The sequence below is a fragment of the Anoplophora glabripennis genome, unplaced genomic scaffold (assembly GCF_000390285.2).
Source record: "Anoplophora glabripennis isolate ALB-LARVAE unplaced genomic scaffold, Agla_2.0 scaffold57, whole genome shotgun sequence".
NCBI lineage: Eukaryota > Metazoa > Arthropoda > Insecta > Coleoptera > Cerambycidae > Anoplophora > Anoplophora glabripennis.
In genome coordinates, this window is record NW_019416296.1 from 508,516 (window position 1) to 529,344 (window position 20,829).

A 20,829-nucleotide genomic window follows, 5' to 3' on the forward strand; every position below is an offset into this window, starting at 1 on the left:
ATTAGAACCTAAAATGTAATAGAAATGTAGCGTAACTAGCGCCCTCTATGAAATATCCAAAAAATAATTAGACCAGCGTATTTGGCGTCCTTAAAAACCCCGCAATACCCGTACCGTTTGGAAATTTTCGTAAAAATTCTATTTAAAAAATTTTATTCTCGAAAACAAAAGGAGATAGACATATAGTTCATAAGACAAAAAATTCTTACTTTTGTCGTACTATCACCCCCTGGATTTACGGGAGATCTTTCTGATATACCCCGTATAAATGAAATTGTTGTATAAGTAATTTACATATATTTAAATAATTTTTAAAATAATTGTTTTTCAGTAGGTATCCAAAAATGGTGTGTTTACGGTAATCGAGAATAAACCTTGTTTTAGGAGCGTAATAATGGCTTTTGTTCCTAGGTCAATCCAAAACGGTTTCCTACAATCAAACGCATGCGTCGTTTTTGTTGACGCATTCATTTTATGTTAAACATCAGACGTTTATAAAAAAAGAGAGTTTTTTTTTAGTTTACAATTTGATAGACACATATACCTACAAGCTGTTACAAATTCTATTCTCACTACAGGGATCTCGGAAACGGTAAGAGGTACGAAGTAACTTAAATGGGGGCAAAGTTGCGTAATCAGAGGACCAACATTATCTCTCTAAAAAATCAAAGCTAACTTTATTAGTTTTCGAAATATTTGAAAAAACCGAAACTTTGGAAATTAGTTTTTGTTTCATTTCAGCTTGGTTTGAGGTGATATTGAAAAAGGAAGAACACTTTCTCATGACCATTTTTGCCCTCTATCAAATGGCATAATCAATTTTTATATGTAACGTTTCGTCTCTACAGGACCATCATCAACTTAATTTTTTTAAACATGACCCTGGAAAAATTATTACATTTTTTGCAAGCCTTCATGACCTCCCACAACTTATTCATATTCGATAAAAAAAAATGTGACCACCCTGTATAAAAACTGGAAAAATTTCATGTCAAATTCGATCAATTAGGTCTTCTTCTACAAAATGTCCAATTTGCACAAAAACATAAGACTATGTCTCCGGGAAAACCTTCGAGCAAATACCTACTACAGCGCCAGAAGAAAGGGCCCTAGCCGGCGGGGCCCAGCCAGGACAAAAGGAGGTCCCACAAAGCGCCTACACCGGCCGCATTTGCGGTCGGGGAAGACGACGGATGGGGCCCACCTACGAAGGCTGTCCAGGCCTACACGAGATGAGGCAGGATAAAGAGGGATAATCCCCCTCGATCCCAAATCATTGAGGCCAATTTCTAGCCATGGAATAATGGCGCACCTACTACAGGCAGCCTTCAATACTAAATGAGCGAACAGATGTGCGAGAGAGAAAGCTATCTCTCTCACTCCGTAATGTGAGGTGCTGGAGGGGAATCACGGGGTCTGATTCTCAACCAATAAAATTTACGGAGTGAGAGAGATAGCTTGTAGTTTTATTTGCTTTCTCTCTCACTCCGTAAATTTTATTGGTTGAGAATCAGACCCCGTCATTCCCTTCCAGCACCTCACATTACGGAGTGAGAGAGATAGCTTATAGTTTTATTTGCTTTCTTTCTCGCACGTATGTTCGCTCATTTAGCATTGAAGGTTGCCTCTAGTAGGTATATGCTTCAAGGGGGAAACTAAATTTTGCCGACAGCTCAGGAGCACGAAGGCGCTAGTGTCCCATATGCACCGAAACAGTGGAGAGGAGATCAAGAAAGCGGCAGTTTGAATTAAAAATCAATCATGCCGTTTTTGTGTTAAAAAATTAAAAATAAATAATGTAGACTACTCTGAATTTAGCTTAAATAAATGAATAAATAATACTATTACATTGACAAATTTTGTTAATATTCCCGTATGAGTTCCTGCTCCTTGTCTAGTCTCCCTGTCAACAACCTTGAACTGTCAGCTGCTACATTGTCTTTTTTTTCGTTGGCAACACTTTACCGCACATATGGCGCAAAATTCAAATCTTGTGTAAATTTTGGGACACCCGATATTAGGAATCTCTAAATGTTATTAATTAATGATTATTTATAAAAGACTGACGAGCAAATTAAATGTTTCAAATGGGTGTTTGCTGCGCCGCGCCGTGCTAATTCGTGGCTTCATTTAGTGCGATGGAGAATTTAGAGAAGACCGGCAGAACGGCTCAATAGTATGAGAATAGTCTAGAAATAGCCAATGCAGAATCATTCTCTTTGCTTCGAGGCTCTCTGTATACGTGTTTCTGTGAATTAGATCCCGCTTCGTCGGTATGGGCTATGGGAATTATAAATTAAACGGCATACCGCCGCGAAGCAGGTTATTGTTTTTGGTCGCACTAAATGACGTCATAATACGTTCTTGTTTACGATTACGTTAAACTTTTTACGTAATTTTAAACATCTATAATTTATTTGACTACAAATTTGTCCATTTCCACACTGATCCATTATGACAACCTATTAATGATTTTAAAAAATCAATACAGGGTGTTTGTAAATAAGTGCGAAATATTTTAGGGGGTGGTTGCTGAAGTTACTTTGTGAAAAAAGTTCATATAAACGTAAGTCGAAATACGCTTCGTTTCCGAGATACAGAGTGTTTAAATTTAAATTTTTTATTTATTTTTATTAGACATTGTCTCGAAATTTGAAAAACGCTTTGGAAGGATACATGTGCATTTTTTGGAGTGAAGCGAATATTTCTACTTGCACCAGTGGCGTTCGTGCGAGAATACCAAAAGCTTTTTTAATAAAAGAATGGTACGGCACTGACTTTTTCCCGTTTTGATATTTTTTTAGACATCCGCTATCAATTCTGATTGAAATTGGTCGCTTTAATTTTTTTCGTAGGATGCACCGTTTTTGAGAAAAAATATGAAACATATTTTATTGTCGGTTTTGTTAATTCTTTATTTAAAGCTGCAAGTAGAAATATTCGGATCACCCCAAAAATTGCACATTTATCCCTTCAAAGCGTTTTTCAAATTTTGAGTCAATATCTTTAAAACTGATATAATTAATAAAAATAAATAAAAAATTAAAATTTAAACACTATGTATCTCGGAAACGAAGCATATTTCGCCCTACGCTTATATGAAGTTTTTTTCACAAAAAACTTCAGCAATCACCCCTTAAAATATTTCGCCACGAACACCCTGTATAGTTCATTTTTTATGTAAAAAGTTTCCCTTCAAACTATTTATGCAATAAAGAATGACTTTTTACATTTAAATCTCAAATAATTATCTTTGTTCTGATTTATTAGAATTTCTAGAAAACTTCAGGATAAGGAATAGATGGGACTCGGAAAAAGAAAAAGCTAAATTGCAATTTAACAAATAACTTTATAATATTTAACAGATATTAAGGTAGTGGTAGAAGGCTACATTATTTCTTCAAGCTTTGCAATTTGGGGGCAGAAAGTTTCACTTTTCCCGGTAAATTCCTTGCAAGTTGCTCGTCCTTCACAGCCTTTAACAAATCCTTTTCCCTTTGCGTAATAGTACGATCCTTCAAGAACATCGCGACGGCAGTACGGGCAGCTTTCCCTCTCCTCGCAGGTCCGGGCGTAAGTTTCACCTTAAATCTAAATCGGAATTTAAAAAATGCTGCAAATCACAGTATACAGGGTGTTTGTAAATAAGTGCAAAATATTTTAGGGTGTGGTTGCCGAAGTTATTTAGTGAAAAAAAGTTCTTATAAACATAGGTCGAAATATGCTTCGTTTCCGAGATACAGAGTGTTTAAATTTCAATTTTTTATTTATTTTAATTATTTCAGAGTTTTAAACATCCTGTATCTCGAAATCGAAGAATTTTTTACCCACATTCAAATCAACTTTTTATTTTCAATGTTGAATTGCATTTTTCTTTGACCATAATAAAAGAGACCTATATAGGCCAGGAAATATAGAGTTGAACGCGACTTTTTGTTTCGGAAAGCTGAATTTATCACTAACGATGCTAAATATTATGTGCAATAACATTAGTTTCCAGTCATAAAAATGGAGGGAAGATTGTTTACAGGGTGGTTAATTGTATAATTTTTATGTAAATTCACGTTTTTCGCTTATAACTTTTTTCGTTGATTTCCACGAGAAAACAGTAAAGTACTTTTTTCGTCTTTAAAAGACCTACAAAACTAACCCTCGAGCGTCGAAAAATATAAATTTGATTAGATCAAAAGTTATAAACAGAAGTTTATTTATGACTTTTAAATTAAACATTTATAAACTGCGTTATTATTACCAGTACGTTTTGGCATCGCATCCTCTAATTCCTTATCACTGTCTAATAACTTTACACGAAATCTGGAATCGGTAAGTTGAATAGTTTACAAGTTATGGCCTTATAAACAAATTAACTAATTATTAGTCTGGACGATTCCGTCCCGTTCAGTCTGTAACTCCGTTGTTTTTCAACGAATCTTGCAGATTTTTTTTAACTTAAAGCTCTGTTATGTGCAATAACATTAGTTTCCACAGTCATAAAAATGGGGGGAAGATTGTTTACAGGGTGGTTAATTGTATAATTTTTACGTAAATTCACGTTTTCCGCTTATAACTTTTTTCCGTTCATTTCCACGAGAAAACAGTAACTTTTTTTCGTCTCCAAAAGACGTACAGAACTAGCCTTCGAGCGTCAAAAAAATTTTGATTAGACCAAAAGTTATAAACAGAGGAGGACTTTTGAAACATTTATAAACTGCGTTATTATTACCAGAACCTTTTGGCATCGCATCCTCTCATTCCTTATCACGACCCCGAGGATCTTCCACAATCGCACTGATTTTTTCATGGTAGATTTCATAATAATACATTGAAATCTATAATTTTTTTTTAATTTCAATTTTGCAATCTGGATTTTTTTTTATTTTTTAGCCTTAGTTTCAAAATGAAATATATGACGCACGAGCGTGATATAATTATATATTATTACATATTCGGAAAGCTTATGAAAAGAGCTTTAAGTTAAAAAAAATCTTCAAGATTCGTTGAAAAACAACGGAGTTACAGACTGAACGGGACGGAATCGTCCAGACTAATAATTAGTTAATTTGTTTATAAGGCCATAACTTGTAAACTATTCAACTTACCGATTCCAGATTTCGTGTGAGTTATTAGACAGTGATAAGGAATGAGGGGATGCGATGCCAAAACATACTGGTAATAATAACGCAGTTTATAAATGTTTAATTTAAAAGTCATAAATAAACTTCTGTTTATAACTTTTGATCTAATCAAATTTATATTTTTTGACGCTCGAGGGTTAGTTTTGTAGGTCTTTTAAAGACGAAAAAAAGTACTTTACTGTTTTCTCGTGGAAATCAACGAAAAAAGTTATAAGCGAAAAACGTGAATTTACATAAAAATTATACAATTAACCACCCTGTAAACAATCTTCCCCCCATTTTTATGACTGTGGAAACTAATATGTTATTGTACATAATATTTAGCATCTATAGTGATAAATTCAGCTTGCCGAAATAAAAAGTCGCGAAATGGTAATTTTCCAGCTTATTTTCCTAGCCTAATATAGGTAATAAAAGATTATCAAAGAAAACCTACAATAAAATATGTTTTATTTTTTTCCTCAAAAACGGTGCATCCTACGAAAAAAATTGAAGTGGCTAATTTCATTCAGAATTGATGGCGGATTTCTAAAAAAATATCAAAACGGGAAAAAGTCAGTGGCGTACCATTTTTTGTATTAAAAAAGGTTGTGGAATTTTCGCACGAACGCCACTGGCGCAAGTAGAAATATTCGGATCACCCCAAAAAATACACATTTATCTCTCCAAAGAGTTTTTCAAATTTTGAGTCTATATCTTTAAAACTCTGAAATAATTAATAAAAAATTAAAAATTAAATTTCGACCTACGTTTATATGAACTTTTTTTCACAAAATAAGATCGGCAACCACCCCCTAAAATATTTCGCACTTATTTACAAGCACCCTGTATAGAAACATAGTGTAGACAAATAATTCTTTTATCATAAGAGACCGTTTTATGTAAATACTTTAAATTTTTTTGTTTTCATTCACTTTCCATTCCTTATAATTCCATTCCTTATAATTAGAAAAGGATTAGAAAAGTATCATCTGATCCCCCGTCACGTGAGGGTCAATTTTTTTTTAATGAATCTTTCTACCCAAATGAGCCCGAAAAGTTAAGGTTTAGCGAAAAATGTGTCTAATAAACGTTGCAAAATTTTGAAGTGGCATGTTTCGATAACCTTGGAACCAATTTTCAAGGTCATTTCAAGGTCAACTTCGATTTTTTACGTAGGAGCCCTCATTCTTAATTTTGGATGCAGAAAGAGCGGAAAATTGTAAGTACCTACAAATAAATCGGGGAAAATAACTTGGTACCTAGGTAGATATATGCATATGATACATGACTTTGGGGAGTCAAATGGACCCCAGACATGATACATCATCATCTGAACGTAGAATGTTCCGCTCTTTCCGAATCCGGGGGTGAAAATAAGGGTTCCCATTTAAAAAAACTAAGTTGACCTTGAACTTACCTTGAAAATGACCTTCAAGGACACAGACAATCAATCACGACAATATGTGTACAGTAACTTCATCTGAACCATTTTTCACATAACCAAGTACTTTTGGTTTTAGAAGGGGCGAACGGGTGATCTGGGACAAACCGTATATTTTTAAAATGTCTAGAAATAGTCTAAGCATATGTAAGGAAAATATTAGAAATGGCTTAGAAGTTGTCATTAAAGTCTGGCGCGCAAAATAAATGTTTAAAAAAAGTGTTTGCTGCCGCGCTAATTCGTTACGTCATTTAGTGCAATCGAGAATCGAGAAGATGACAGGGACATCGCGGCCTGACAGCATGAACACAGTAAGTAACAAGAGTATAGAAACAGCTAAATTCATTCTGCTTCAAGGCTTCCCGCATGCGCGTTTCGTTAAATTAGCCTCGCCAGCATGGGAATTGTTGGAAATCCTTTTATTAATTTGTGCGGTAAACGCCCGAGAAACAGGTTGTTTTCTAGGTCGCACTAAATGACGTCACAATGTGTTCTTGATCTCCAAGCAAAATTTTAAATTTGATATAATTTTAATCACCTATAGCATTTTAGAAATTAATGTGTTTTACCACTGTGGATTGTTGTTGGTTATAGACTACAAACTTATGCAGTTCCAAAGTTCTAAAAAATTAAATTTTCATGCAAGTTGCTTACTATGTCATCTTCATTGAAGGTTTCTTTTATAGTCTCTGGAATCCAAAATAAGTTTTACATGGTGGTACCTCTCAAAATTCCCCTTTCATTAATTTTTTGTTGTAAAAGATAAAAATTTTACTGAAACAGTACATTTAGCTTCATTTTAAAGTGGTAAGACATTAGAGAAATAAACTTACATGTATACATGTCTAGCAATTGAAATATTTGAAAAACTTGTTCCCATATTTATTTAACCACACCCACATACAGGTCTGGTCGAACTAAACGTGGAGAAATGTATACGCCCAGTTGAAGAATGCGAGCGCGGTCAAATGAAATACAAATACAGTTGCATTGGGCCACTGGGCAATAAATCTCAGCCGTTGACAAGTAGTCGACAAATTGCCCAGCAGTGCAGTGCAGCAATGCGGAATTTGGTGTGATTCAGGTAATTTTAATTTATTATAGGCAATAGAAATTTTCTGCACATTCTATACAAATTATTACAATTTTTACCTTTATCAGAAAACTTTTTTAGGGACGCCTATGAAACTCATTAAATTTTATTGCCAGGCGTTTTTTTACATGTTCAACTGACTTTGGAAAGACTATAATATACTCTGGAATGATACTATACCACCAAAAATTTTGAGTTTCGAATGAGTTTGGAAGAAAAGAATTGAACAGGGTGTCCCAGATTATGTGGGCAATCTCTCGGATTTACACAGGGAACGTTAAAATAACATGACAAGTTCCTATGAAATCTTCCCTAGAGGCGCCCCCTACAGAGATACAGGCCCCTAAAAATATTTTTTTTTAATAACAAAATAATTTAATTATTTTAGGAAAAAACAAATGTAAATAAAATACGCATTTTTTTTAGTTAGGCACAAAAAGGATACACATTTCATGGGTTTATTTCTCTTTATGGATGTAATAAAAATCATATTAAACAAAAATAGTTCATTTTATCAATATCAACTGAGAGTGATTTTTTTTAGGTTAAGATTCAAGCTAACTAAAAATGTTATTTTTATGCCTTTATCGTAAAGGGTGTAAAAAAATTGACATATTTGTGCTGCAGCTAGTATGTCCTCGGCAAACCAAGTATTCATCGTATCATATTAAAAAATAATTAAATTAAAAGTATTTTAAGTTATTAAAAAAATCGATTTTCAGGGGCGTCCTTTAGGGGCCTGTATCTCCATAAGGGGAAAACTAGGGAAAACTTTTATAGGGACTTGTCACGTTATTTTAACATCCCCTGTATAAATCCGAGGTATTGCCTACATATTCTGGGACACCTTGTATAATAAATCTTAGATCTTTTTGTAAATCTCACACAAAATTTCACAGCGATGTTGCAATTGACACTTTTTTGTCCTATAAAGGGCAATGTTATGCATTTTACAAAGCTTTAACGACTCATTTTTCAGTTTGCACACTCAACGTACAAATTCCATTTTCAGAATTTCGACGCCACTGAATATTTGGTAAATTCAATAAGTTTGATTTTATTTTAAACAAAAAATATCTTGCTCCATTTTATTCAAAACAAAAATGTTGGTTTGGAGTTATATTTTTAGTCTAAAATAAGCTTTCTAGATGGTTGAACAAAAAGAAAACTCTAAAAGTGTTCGTTCACATCTTGTCACTTTTTAACTATTAAAAACAGTAAATGGCCTAAAAGGTTAAAAATAACAGTATTGGCAATGATTAGCACGAAATTCCCTAGATAGACAGCAATGTCAGAAAAGTGACTGCACATATTTCACTTTTCTTTAAAAAACTTACGGATTGTCATGTAGTTGAGGTTCTTAGCTAGTGATTTTTAAGAGACTTTATAAACATGTGAATATTTAATTTACTAGAAGCTAAAACCAATTTGATCAAGTGAGACATGGAAATTATTGAAGATCGTTGAAAAAAGTGTCAAAAATACATAAAACAATTTCTTACTTGTAGCTTGATAAACTGTTGTAGGGAGCTATGACTGGAATAGAAAATAACAGCTCGTCTTCCGGATTTGGTATTCCCGTCAGGGCATCTATCATATCGACATCCACTTGCACATTTGGCTCATCATCATCCAACCCATCTTCCGTACGTTCTTTGGGGACAAAGGGTTTGGAGATCTTTACGTCAGACTTCTTATCTTTGCTGTGGCTGTCCTTGTTCTTTTTATTTTTCTTTGTTTCCTTTCCGGTACCGGAGGACTAAAAAGTAGAAATAATTGTAAAACACACTACACGTATATGGCGATAACTTACTTGTAATATCTCCATTCTCAGTTTCCTCTCTTCGTCATCCTGATCCTTGTATTTCTCTTTGATCTTCTTTAGTTTGCTTTTCTGTCCTCTCTTAGACTGCTGCTGCTTCGTGTCTTCTTTGCTTTCTAATTAAAACGCATTGTTGAAGATGACAAATTTTAGAATAAAAAAAAAATGAAAAACAAATAAACTACCTATAATCTGACTATTTCTTACCTTTATTGATATTCTTTTGCTGTTTAACTTTTGATTCGCTATTGCCCCTACTTCTATTCTTTTGGTTAGGTTTCAAAATCACAGGTTTTTCGTCTCCAAGATAAATAACATCTTCATTTTTAATTTCCTCAATGTTATTCGAAGGTTCTGTCAATATGTTAATTCTAAAAATTAGATAATCTTTACACTGCACTGTTTCTAGTAAATTACATTTTCTTAAGTTGGTATTTAAAAAGTTACTAAATAAAAGTCACATTAAACTAATCCGTTGGTCACATCTAGCAAATTATTACTTATTGTCCATCTAGCAATGTCTGAGAGTTAAAGAATTATGTGAATTGTGGGAACGACAATGTTTTGAGTGGTGGTGAGATATAACCCCTAAAAAGTACATGTCATATCTAACCTACTGACACAAACTGACCTACTAATGTGTAGGTGCTTTGTCAGTAGGCTCATGTGCCTGTAGACATGAAGTAGCAATGACATTTAAAGATATGACATATGCTATGAAGGTTATATCTCGCTACTACTCAAACAAATTAAATATGCATTCTGACATCCTTATTGTCTTTAGGGAATTTTATGTTAATTGTTGCCGTCAGTATAAGTTTGATCGATTGACTCAACAATGGTCATATAACTGTAACAACTTACTTGGTGCCATCAAAATGCTGAATTTTAATTTGAGTATCTGGGAATTTTGGAGTTTCATCAGAATCCGATGAATCATCACCTTCTTTTTCTAATTCAGTGGCTTCTGTAATGGTTTCCTTTGCACTTTGCACCTCAGTAATATTTTCCTCCTTCATATTGTCCTCTGATCAAATCATAGAAAAGATATGAATAAATATATTCGCCTAAATGATACACAATATACAGGGTGTTTCAGAAAACATGGGCCAACGCTCAGGGGCAGATTCCTAACCTAAAAACAAGATTATTTTTTCATATCAACATGGGTCCGATTTCGCTTCGTTCCTTAGCTCTTAAAATATAGATTTCCACTTGAGGGAATTAAATGAAATTCTATTTACAACCGAATACACATTTCTAGATATTATTATGTTGAACATGAATTACAGGACCAGACTTACTTGCAGGCCCTTGGATTTAATCAAAGAAAAAATTGTTCTCCGTTAAGGTTTCTAATTTACAATTAGATGGGTTAAATTGCAACTCAATTTTGATCAAAAATTGACTCATACTACTTTTTCATTTTCCCTCGAGTTTTCGGTATTTTAAATGTAATATTAAAATAAACAATTATTTATTTATCTAGAATTAATTATGAATTGTAAACATACCTACAATAAACAACTCGATAAACATAATATAACATTTTACAGGAAATGTTGAAAATGTCTACCTTCAGCTCGAATGCTACCCCGAATTAGTTTTTTGATAGTCTTTCTAACTCGCCTAAATATCCCTATGTTTCGGCGAATTAAAGCGAATGTACGCTACCCTTGAAGTGACAGGAGTTTTATAAACAAGCTCTTTCACATGTCCCCAGAAGTAGAAATCTATGGGTGTTAGATCTGGGAAATGAGGCGGCCACACAATCGGACCACCTCCTCCAATCCAACGGTTTCCAAACATTTCATTGCTTGCCAGTGAGTCCGGTCCTGTAATTCAAGTGCAACATAATAATACCTAGGAATGTGTATTTGGTTGTAAATAATTAGTTGTCCAAATCTCATTTAATTCCCTCAAGTGGAAATCTAGATTTTTGGAAAAATCTTTTTTATTTTATTTTAAAACTTTGACACCCTGTAGCTAAGGAACGAAGCGAAATCGGACCCATATTGATATGAAAAAATAATCTTGTTTTTAGGTTAGGAATCTGCCCCTGAGGGATGGCCCATATTTTCTGAAACACCCTGTATAGGGTGGGCCAATTTTGACGGTTTTGGTTTGGAAATAAAAACACAGATGAAAATGTTGGTCTTTTTCACTGATTACATATTTATAAAAATTTTGTATTTTTGTAAAGAAGTTTCTATTCACTTTTTGATACAGAATCCAGTGACATGACATATTTATTAGCACATCAGAATGTCCGCTATATAGCTCTTATGTATAAATAACTATGACTTTTTCAGTAAGAATAAATTGATAAAACTTTTATAAGGAAAACTTTTAAAATAAAAAAGAAATCATGTGAATCTTGACTTATTATCTATTGAGAGCAATTATCTGTTCTTTGTTGAACCAAAAATTTAATTGAAAAAAGACGGTTCACTAAAACAATCGATGTTATAAATTAATATATTTTTAAAACATTTTAGAAACTAGTGACTGAAATAATTTGAAATTAATCACATGAATTTATATTGTACAAAATCAGAAGCATTTTCCTAAAAAAACAATGTTCCAGTGGTTGAGATACAGGGCTTTATTATGATATTTTCTGAAAACATTGTTTAAATTACAATAAAAACACTTTTTTTAATCATTTATTTATTCGAATGAAGATCATCTCATCATTTTGATGATTTTATTTGAGTAAATGCTCAAAAATACCTCAATTTGCACAAACACAGCCTACTAATGTAACGATTAAGCAGCGTTGTATTCGAATATCGAAGTGTCTTCAGCTCATTTTTTAAGTTTTACTCAGAAATCAGGCTTTTTTTGGAAAAACATAAAAGAATAGTAATTTGTAGAAAATTGGAAGAGGAATGCAAAAGGTGCAGAAAAGCAGCGGCATACCTTTTTATTTAGAAAAATATACCAGCAATGCCCTGCAGCATCTATTTTTAATTTTTATTAGTTTTTTAAAAATTTAAATATTTTTTTAAGTTTCATGCCTTGTATCATTTTAACGAAATGCCCTAGATAAAAATTTTATACGAGCCCCCTTAAAATTCACTAAAGAATACGAGGTTTTATTTTTGGTCAGTGTTTGTGAATCACTCTATGAATATAACGAGAAGTTATCGTATGCTCGTTTATACTCAATGAACTTATCTTATACCCCTCGTATATGCAATAATTGACCTTGAAAGTGTTTCTTACTCCAAACACCGATGACGTATTTCATGCATTTTTTCATTAAGTCGCCTATCTATTCCTACATAGTATATCTTATCTATGGTCACACATATGATTTTTATTCTGAAAATCCCTCAGGAACATAAAAGCTAAATTAATGCGATGAAACCGCGAGGTGTCCACTTGTAAAATATACTAATGAGATTTATGTAATTGTGATTTTCCACTGACAATAGTTTGTAGTTGTGGGCCAATTTTAAGTGGACCAATTATTAAAAGAGATGCTCATCGGTTAACTTAGATCTGTAAACATTCTTTCTGTACTTCATTTTAGGGAATGTAATATCACACAAGGAGTACCAAAAAAACAGAAAACAGCCCATGTGCAAATTTATGCAAATTATCAAATTGTACCAGCAGAAGACTCTTATAAAATTCCAACAAAGATGAGTTTTGATATTTGTTCTTAATTATAGGGTTTCAACGTCAGTATCAAGTAGTGTGTGTATCAGTGTTATGTAAGGGCGTTGGTCGGATCAAAGATGTCTTTTAAATGGGTTTACCCACTACTTTATCCCACAACAGACTTGCACCTCAAAGTGAGTGGAAAACACCAGAACTTTCTCGAACCAACGAGGTTATTCACAAATGTTTAATTGTTACTGCACTTCCGAAAGTACTACTAGCACCATCTGTTAGCGATAGAGGGTACTGCCACTACTTATTTCCGCTTTTGACCACCAGATTTCGTCAAGTGTCACGATCGTAACAATACACAATAGTAATTGAACTAGGGAATTTAGCTAGCGTATGCTCGCTCAGGGTGGGTACTCGGCGGCTGGTTTAGAAATTATAGATAGTGGCAGGACAACTGAAACGGTTTTGGCCGTTTGAACTTACTGGAGTAATCAGTATGGCCCTAAAGATGGAAAGTTTGAGACCCCTGTACTAATACATGATTTAAAATTTCTACTTTAATAATATTAAACGCTATTGTTTTCATTTCATTATCATAACATTCACAAAGCATTTAAGACGTAGACAAGTTAATGGAAGTCGCTCTAATTTTATCCAATATTATATCTAAACGAAAATTGATTATTTTATCCAGACTACATACACACAAAATGTTCAAACATCTTACCATCGCTTTCATCCAATATCTCAACTTCCACTTCCTCCTTGCTCATTTCGCTATCGGCAAGACTAAGAGCGTCTTCTTCGGTCGCTGTTAAAATTTTCCTCTCCCCTAAATGCCTCTCGATGCAACCATCCTCCAATCGAAAGAGGAAACTCATGCCCAGAATTAGATGAGAAGGCGGCAGAAAGTTTTTCTTCCCCCTGATCATGAAACTACCCGTCGTTAGGTACTCTCCAGTGGGCGCGGTTTTGCTGACTTGGTCTCCCCATACCCAATACGCGTTAGTCACCACTTTGGCATCCCATGCAACGCTAGAAGAGATCACTTTTAATAAGTGCAAATCTTATTACTTCAAAGAATAAGGGCATTTACCTGTAGCATATCGCCATTGTACCGGCTTCGTTTAGGGTTTTAGGAGGAACGGCTTGGCCACTTGGATTTTTTATTATAACGCTACTGGCTCCGTGAATATCAGCGTGGACATACACGTCGGTTGGTTTCATGTATCTAAAAAAATGTGAAAGACTGGTTGATCACATCTATCCATTTCTCGAGTCGTGTCGTGGGAATCTTGATTACCCAGGTCAACAAGGATCAAGAAGCAGACATACTAATATGCATTCCCAAAGGATTTTATTGCGCTGAATCCGAATCTGGCCGCAGAATTGTTCTATCATGTCAGGTTTTTGAGATATCCTAACCTGAAAGTGAAAAAAACACCGTTTTTCGTCATATTTGAGGTTATGTAGTAATGCCATCTATTCCTTCCTGTTGAGTTTGCTCAAATATGTTTTTTTTTCGTTGAGATATCACATGCTGAAATTTCTATGTTTATCAGTTTCTTAATATGTGAAAATCTACTAAGGATCCCTTAGATGTCAAACAGTTGATTGCAGTTCAGAAACTTCATACTCAGAAATCTTCAATTCATACGAACTCAAACTCACAAACTCCAAATCTACAAACCCACAAACCCCAAACCCACAATCCCTAAACCCACAAACCGTATGGGTATGAAGTTTCTGAATTGCAATTGACTGCTTGATGTCTAGGGGATCCTTGGTAGATTTTCGCATATTAAGAAACTGAGAAACTTAAAAATTTCAACATGTGTTATCTGAACGAAAAAAAAAGTTATTTGAGCAAACTTAACGGCATTCGAAGGAGGGAGCCTTTTAGATTCAATGTATTAGTTTTTTGAAAAAGAATAGATGACATTACTACATAACCTCAAATGTGACGAAAAACAGTGTTTTTTGCACTTTTAGGTTAGGATATCTCAAAAACCTGACATGATAGAGCAATTCTGCTGCCAGATTCGGATTCAGCGCCCCTAAATCTTCGGAAATATAAATTCAAGTTTCTGCTTCCAAAAAAAAGTTAAATTTTGTTGGGATGTGTTACTTACTAGTGAGAAATTTAACCTATTTTATATTTTATTGAAGTTATCCATGTAGGAAGTTACCGAAAACATAAAATTATAGTTTTTGTTTTTACTCTACAATCAGAAATCAAAACTGAATCTTATTAGTACACTTTTTATATATTATTCAGAGTATAACTCTATATTCAGTCAGCAGCAATTGTTCCCCAGAACACTACACTGACATTATCATTGTTATTATTATTAATTTGAATAAATAATCAAGTAATAATTCATTTTTCAAATTGCGCTTAAGATAGTACTTACTGTCGCTACAGGACTAATTAAATGAGTGTATGCTTACATTTGACTAGCTTAGTATATAGATGTGGCAACACTGCCTACAGCAGACGATTCGCGCAGTTGTGAGACAGTGAAATGTTTAAAGTTAGTAAATAACTTCAGCTTACGGTTTTGCAATTCATAATATAGTTTTTTGTATTAATCTAAGATTTTATTACACATTTTTCTTTGATTTATTTTTTTTTTTTTTTCAGTCTTCGGTTCCAATTATAGTCCGTACAATATTTGTTGAGATAAAATTTTCCAAGAATGCCCCCGCATCACCGCATTGGACACCCAGGGTAGAAAGTCATTGGCAGAAAATTTCAAGCCACGCCCCTGCCGTGATAAATTATTACAGTATGTAATTCCGATAACAGTTTTTCTATCTCAACAAATATTGTACAGATACAATTTGTATGTCTTTATATGCAAAATTGTACCCCGACTTACGCGAATTCGACTTACACGGTTATCGCTCGGTCCCACTTATAGCGTAAGTTCGGAATATTACTGTACATCCTTTGAATTCCTGTTATTGCATGCCTAACTATTCGAATAATACGTGCTTCAATCTGTTTTGTGGTGTTGCCAGATCAGACGGCAAGTCGTGAAAATCAACAAATTTTTATGTTTATTCGGAGATTTCTACGCTTATAACATCTGAATTGATAAATGAAAGCGATCAACGTGTTCTTCGAGATATCAGCTAATACCCTAATGTTTTATTTAATTCTGAATGGTAGTTTTTGAGAATTCTTCTCTGAAAGGATATTCTCCATAATGCTCCTTGCTAATGTTGTAAAAGTAAAAATAATCGTAACTTTTCTCTAGGATGTCTTGGCTTCACAAAGTTTTAACTGGGTTACTTTTAACTTATAATTAGCCAGTACACAAAGTTTCGTCCAAATCTGAACGATAATTCTATAGCTGACAGTACTACCTCAAACTCTTGTCAACGTCGTCAATGGGCAATTCCTAAACTCGATTGTATCTATGCCCTTATCAGTGATAACAGTTGTTGCTTTCTTAAACCAACTGTATGAAACTAATGGCAGAAAATGGGAATGAAATGGACAATAATTTCGTAAAAACATATTGTTTCTGTACGAGTTTATAATATGCTATTCGAAAGTTATGATTTTTTTTATGGCAATTTGGACGACGAAAAAATTTTGCGAGTTTTTAAAATAACGTTTTTTTGCTTGATTTATTGAATATTAGCTAATCTTTGTATGTGGAATATGACACCACAAATAATACGGCTATATGCAGCGTGATTCAGAACTTATCCAAAAAAAAATTCTGCATATACAGGGACCCTCATAAATACAATTTTGTAAAGAAAAAATCAAAAAGGGCAGTTCGAAAATGATTTAAAAATACACTTCTGCATGCCACTGGAAACTGGTCCACTGTAAAACCTGACCTCGCACAATGCGACCAGCATGGCGGTGTGATAAAAACGGACAAAAACTTTCGCAAGGAAAGAAATATGTAAATAGAATTTTATCGCACCTATTTTATATCGGCAAATTCAACTGCTTTTGTCTTTATTAATTAATAAAATTAATTTGTGTTTTTAAATAATAAAATCATTTGACATACTCAATGTTACAACAACAATTGTTCAAAATTTTATCCACCAACGTGTAAACACATTTGGGTCTGTCATACTCAGTTTCTACGAACTAACACAAATGTTGTCTTGCTTCACCACAACACAAATGCTTCACTATAAATTAAAACGATATCCATCAACTCCGAGTTGCTATACACGCAAACCATTTTTGACATTAACTACCCACTTTTGACACTAACTACTAAAAAAACTATTGTAAACACCATAGATAACAGGTAAATACTATCGCAACGACGATTGCAAAATTCGATTTCAGTATTCAGAGTCGCTGAGGCCACGTGGCTCTCCACGCGCATTGCGAATGACGCTAGAAACTACAGTTGCCCAGCTATGTAGTGGTTGAATGTACTATAACACCAATAATTTTTTGTCTCGGAAACTATAAGGATTTTACAAAAATTTTTTATACGATATTGACTCCATTTCTCATGCCGCATCTATTCCCAAATTTTTTTGGATAAGTTGTGAGTTACCCTGTATTTAAATTCTTCGTAAAAATGTTATGTCTGACTTTAAAAGATCAACTTTTCTTTATTTTCAATTAAAAAAATTAATAATCAATATTTTAAGTTTTGCATTGATAATTTCAACACAAAAATGACGAAGTTTTTCTTGTTGTTCATCATCTGATTCTGTATCTTTGCCTTAATTTAACCGATGTATATTTTAATGAAGTTAGGTATAATACGACTAATTTTTAAAACTATATAATCCACAGAAAAAAAATCAAATAACATACCTTTTAACAATCAGTTCGTTCTGTTGCTGATCTCTGCCGCCGATAACTAAATAGTTTTCAGAACTAATAAACCAAAAGAACTTCTCGAACCAGTAAGTTTTTCTCGCTTTGTTTATATTCGTAATTGTCTGGACTTCCTTTAAAGTTTGTTTCGTTTTTCTCTCAGCTGATTTTAATGCTTTTGTCTGCGATTCGATAGTCTTTTGTTGTTTTTTCGCTGCAGAACGCTTTAAATCGTAATACCTAAAAAATATTTCAATCATTAAGTCCCGTTTCAACTAAACATCTCATATACATACTTTCTTGCATTGGCAAATGCCGAAAGCGCCAGATCAACGTCCACCACCATTGCTGGTAACTGATCATCATTTTCGTCGTTAGATTCATCACTATCTAACGGTTCTGCATATGGGTCAGTCAGATATAAAGTAATGTGATTTATTTCTAATTTTAACTGCTTAATGTGCTTCGCTACCGGATCTCCTTTAGCTGCAGCATCTTTAACCATATCGTTAATATCCTCCCAAGACACCTAAAGTGATACAGACAAATTTTTTTTAGATAACTTCCATTTCTATTACAAAAAAGTTTTACCTGATTTGCCAAAATTGTCTGAATTGCTAAAATGGCCCTATCAACTAGCTCCTGATTCCTTGTAATCAGTTCGGCCTTTTGTTTGTCGATATTTTGAGTTTTCTCCAAGGCTTCCAATCTTTGATCGTGATCTTTTCTAACATTCTCCAATTTCTTCATCGCTTCTCGTTCCTGTTGGACAGCTTTTAACTCTAACTTCTGACTTTCGAATGAAGAGAAAAACTCATCTACTGCTTCGTTGAAGCTGTCAAATTCTTTATGTGGCATCGACGAGTGTTGCTGAAAGAGCATGGGATGGAATTCTTGATTGGAGTAAAAGACTTCAGAGGTTTCAGTGGGACGCTCTTCTTTTTTCTGTGTTATGAAACCCTGCGAAAAATTATTACAGTGAAATAACTAACAGAAATATGTATTTAGATACCTTTTCATGATTCTGCTTAGCAAGTTGAAATATATTTTCTGCCTCATATACGGCATCCATAACCTTACCAATATCTTCCTGAATATTAAGAGTTTTTCCAATTTTTGTAGCACTTGAAAAGCCTTGTTTTAAAAGAACGTGTTCTATTATAGCTGGACCATATTCTACAATTCCAAACAGTAAAATTAAAATTCTATGACAGTCAATTCTACAAGTCTTACCTAAATTTGGAACGAGAACTTTTTTCAGTTGTTCGCCAGTTTTTGCACTTTGTAAAATATTTATCATATCTTCCTTCCTTATGACTTTACTTTCTCTTGCTCTATCCTGTGGATATTTTTCTCGTACGGCAAATTTAACTTTGTCTCCTTCAGTATGTGGTCGAAGAACATTTAAAATCGTATATTCATAGTCTGTAAGGACTATGTTACCTCTGTCGTATAATTCCAAAATAATGTGGTATGCCGCTTCCCCAGAACCAAATTGCAGGTCGATTATTCTGTCGGTACCTAATTGTCTCAAGGATTCAAGTCGTTTATTTTTCAAATGTTTCCTCATCTAAAACATTTATATTATTAATTTTTGCACCATATACTTAAGGGTGGCAATTAGATGCTTACCTTCATACTGAAACCAGATGGTGCAATATTTTTGGGCCATTCAAAATTTGTTGTATGTATACGGTTGCCTGATTCAAGTAGTAGTACGCTTTTCTCTTCATTTCTCTGAAGTCTAATTAAATAAGTTTTATTGTCGATATCGTATATGTTATTCACTCTCAACCCAATTAGCCTAAACAAAAAATAAATTTACATTTTTTGAGGTTAAACAACAAAAAACAAAACTTACTTTTGCAGTTCTGTTACTACACAAACAATATCGTAGGTATTAAAACGAGTTTTCATTTTTCTCAAATTTCTACAATAATTTTATTTCAATTGAGTTTTTACATACAAAATATTTATACATATGTACTATAAAGAGTAAACTTCAACCTGCTGCAAAAAATCTGTCACAATCTGTCACTGAAATTTTAGATGGCACGGAAACGGAACGGAATGCCGATAAAGAATTTCTGAACGACCAATAACAGGAAGCAAATCTGATTTAAATCTCTATGTGACCAATCAAAAAGTGAATACCTTTCCGTTCCGTTCTTTACGTGTTTTAAATTCATTCCATGTATATGCCCAGAGATGGCACCGCTATGAGAACTCTGAAAATTTATACTGAAATAATATTTAGTCTCAGAGAAAATAGATGTTTATTATTCTTGATTTAAAATTGCGATTGGTAAAATTATGTGGTTCTACGTTTTATGTTAAAAAACTGTACATTTATATATAAAAAAATTAACTGTTAAGGGTCCTACTTTTTAATTTATTAAATTAGACATTGGCGTACAGATGTCACAATGGATATTGATTTCTCCCCACTACTTATCACTTTATTCGTGTGCCTGTCTTCCTCTCTTATCCTATGTATGAGCGCCGTTTCTTTCTATTTGCCCATTTCTCGTTGTCTGTATTTCTCTCTTGTCCCATCTGTTTTGTTGTTAGTGTTGATACGTGCGGGTTTGTATATGCCGTCTTTCCTCACGTTATGACCGTGTATTAGTTCTATTTGTGACGAAAATCTCCAATTTCATGAATGAAAATTTGTGCGAATATGTGTATTAAGCCTTCAAAATAACATAATCATGGTCGAGCTTGATTTTTCATCTACGGGTAAGTCGATTTAATTCGCCCACTGTCAACACCATGCCACCCTTTCTAGAGGGTGGTAGATATTGACATTTTGCACTGCTGTTGTGAATCACATTTTAATTCTGCTAATCCAGCTATTTTTGTGAGGAGTTATTTTAAATTAAATATTTACCTACTAGATATTAATGTTTGATTATCAGTAAA

General features: G+C 33.6%; 2 protein-coding genes across 2 annotated transcripts in view; one reads left to right on the plus strand and one right to left on the minus strand.

The window, feature by feature from the left end:
- Positions 1 to 3,329: 3,329 nt before the first annotated feature.
- On the minus strand, positions 3,330 to 19,922 carry LOC108917542 (nuclear export mediator factor NEMF homolog). Its single transcript, XM_018724194.1, has 14 exons — positions 19,769 to 19,922; positions 19,540 to 19,711; positions 19,141 to 19,477; positions 18,920 to 19,083; positions 18,499 to 18,867; positions 18,204 to 18,436; positions 17,905 to 18,147; positions 14,191 to 14,325; positions 13,822 to 14,129; positions 10,338 to 10,500; positions 9,681 to 9,844; positions 9,465 to 9,589; positions 9,154 to 9,410; positions 3,330 to 3,591 (listed from the first exon to the last, which is right to left on the minus strand). Exons 1-14 carry the CDS (start codon positions 19,822 to 19,824, stop codon positions 3,393 to 3,395), a joined length of 2,925 nt encoding a protein of 974 aa, XP_018579710.1. The 5' UTR covers positions 19,825 to 19,922; the 3' UTR covers positions 3,330 to 3,392.
- A 526-nt stretch (positions 19,923 to 20,448) lies between these two features.
- LOC108917543 (myosin-I heavy chain) overlaps positions 20,449 to 20,829 on the plus strand; it is a 112,282-nt gene continuing 111,901 nt past the window's right edge. Inside the window, exon 1 of the mRNA XM_018724197.1 lies at positions 20,449 to 20,646. Within this exon, the coding sequence (XP_018579713.1) occupies positions 20,619 to 20,646 (28 nt within the window). The 5' untranslated portion in view covers positions 20,449 to 20,618. The remainder of the gene's footprint in view (positions 20,647 to 20,829) is intronic.

What these genes read in the sequence shown, in the direction of transcription:
- LOC108917542 (XM_018724194.1), bottom strand. Translation starts at nt 19,824, where the DNA reads ATGAAAACTCGTTTTAATACCTACGATATTGTTTGTGTAGTAACAGAA. An exon ending in AGACAATTTTGGCAAATCAG is followed by an intron (nt 18,437 to 18,498) that starts GTAAAACTTTTT and finishes GTATCACTTTAG; the next exon opens with GTGTCTTGGGAGGATATTAA. An exon ending in GCATTTGCCAATGCAAGAAA is followed by an intron (nt 18,148 to 18,203) that starts GTATGTATATGA and finishes AATATTTTTTAG; the next exon opens with GTATTACGATTTAAAGCGTT.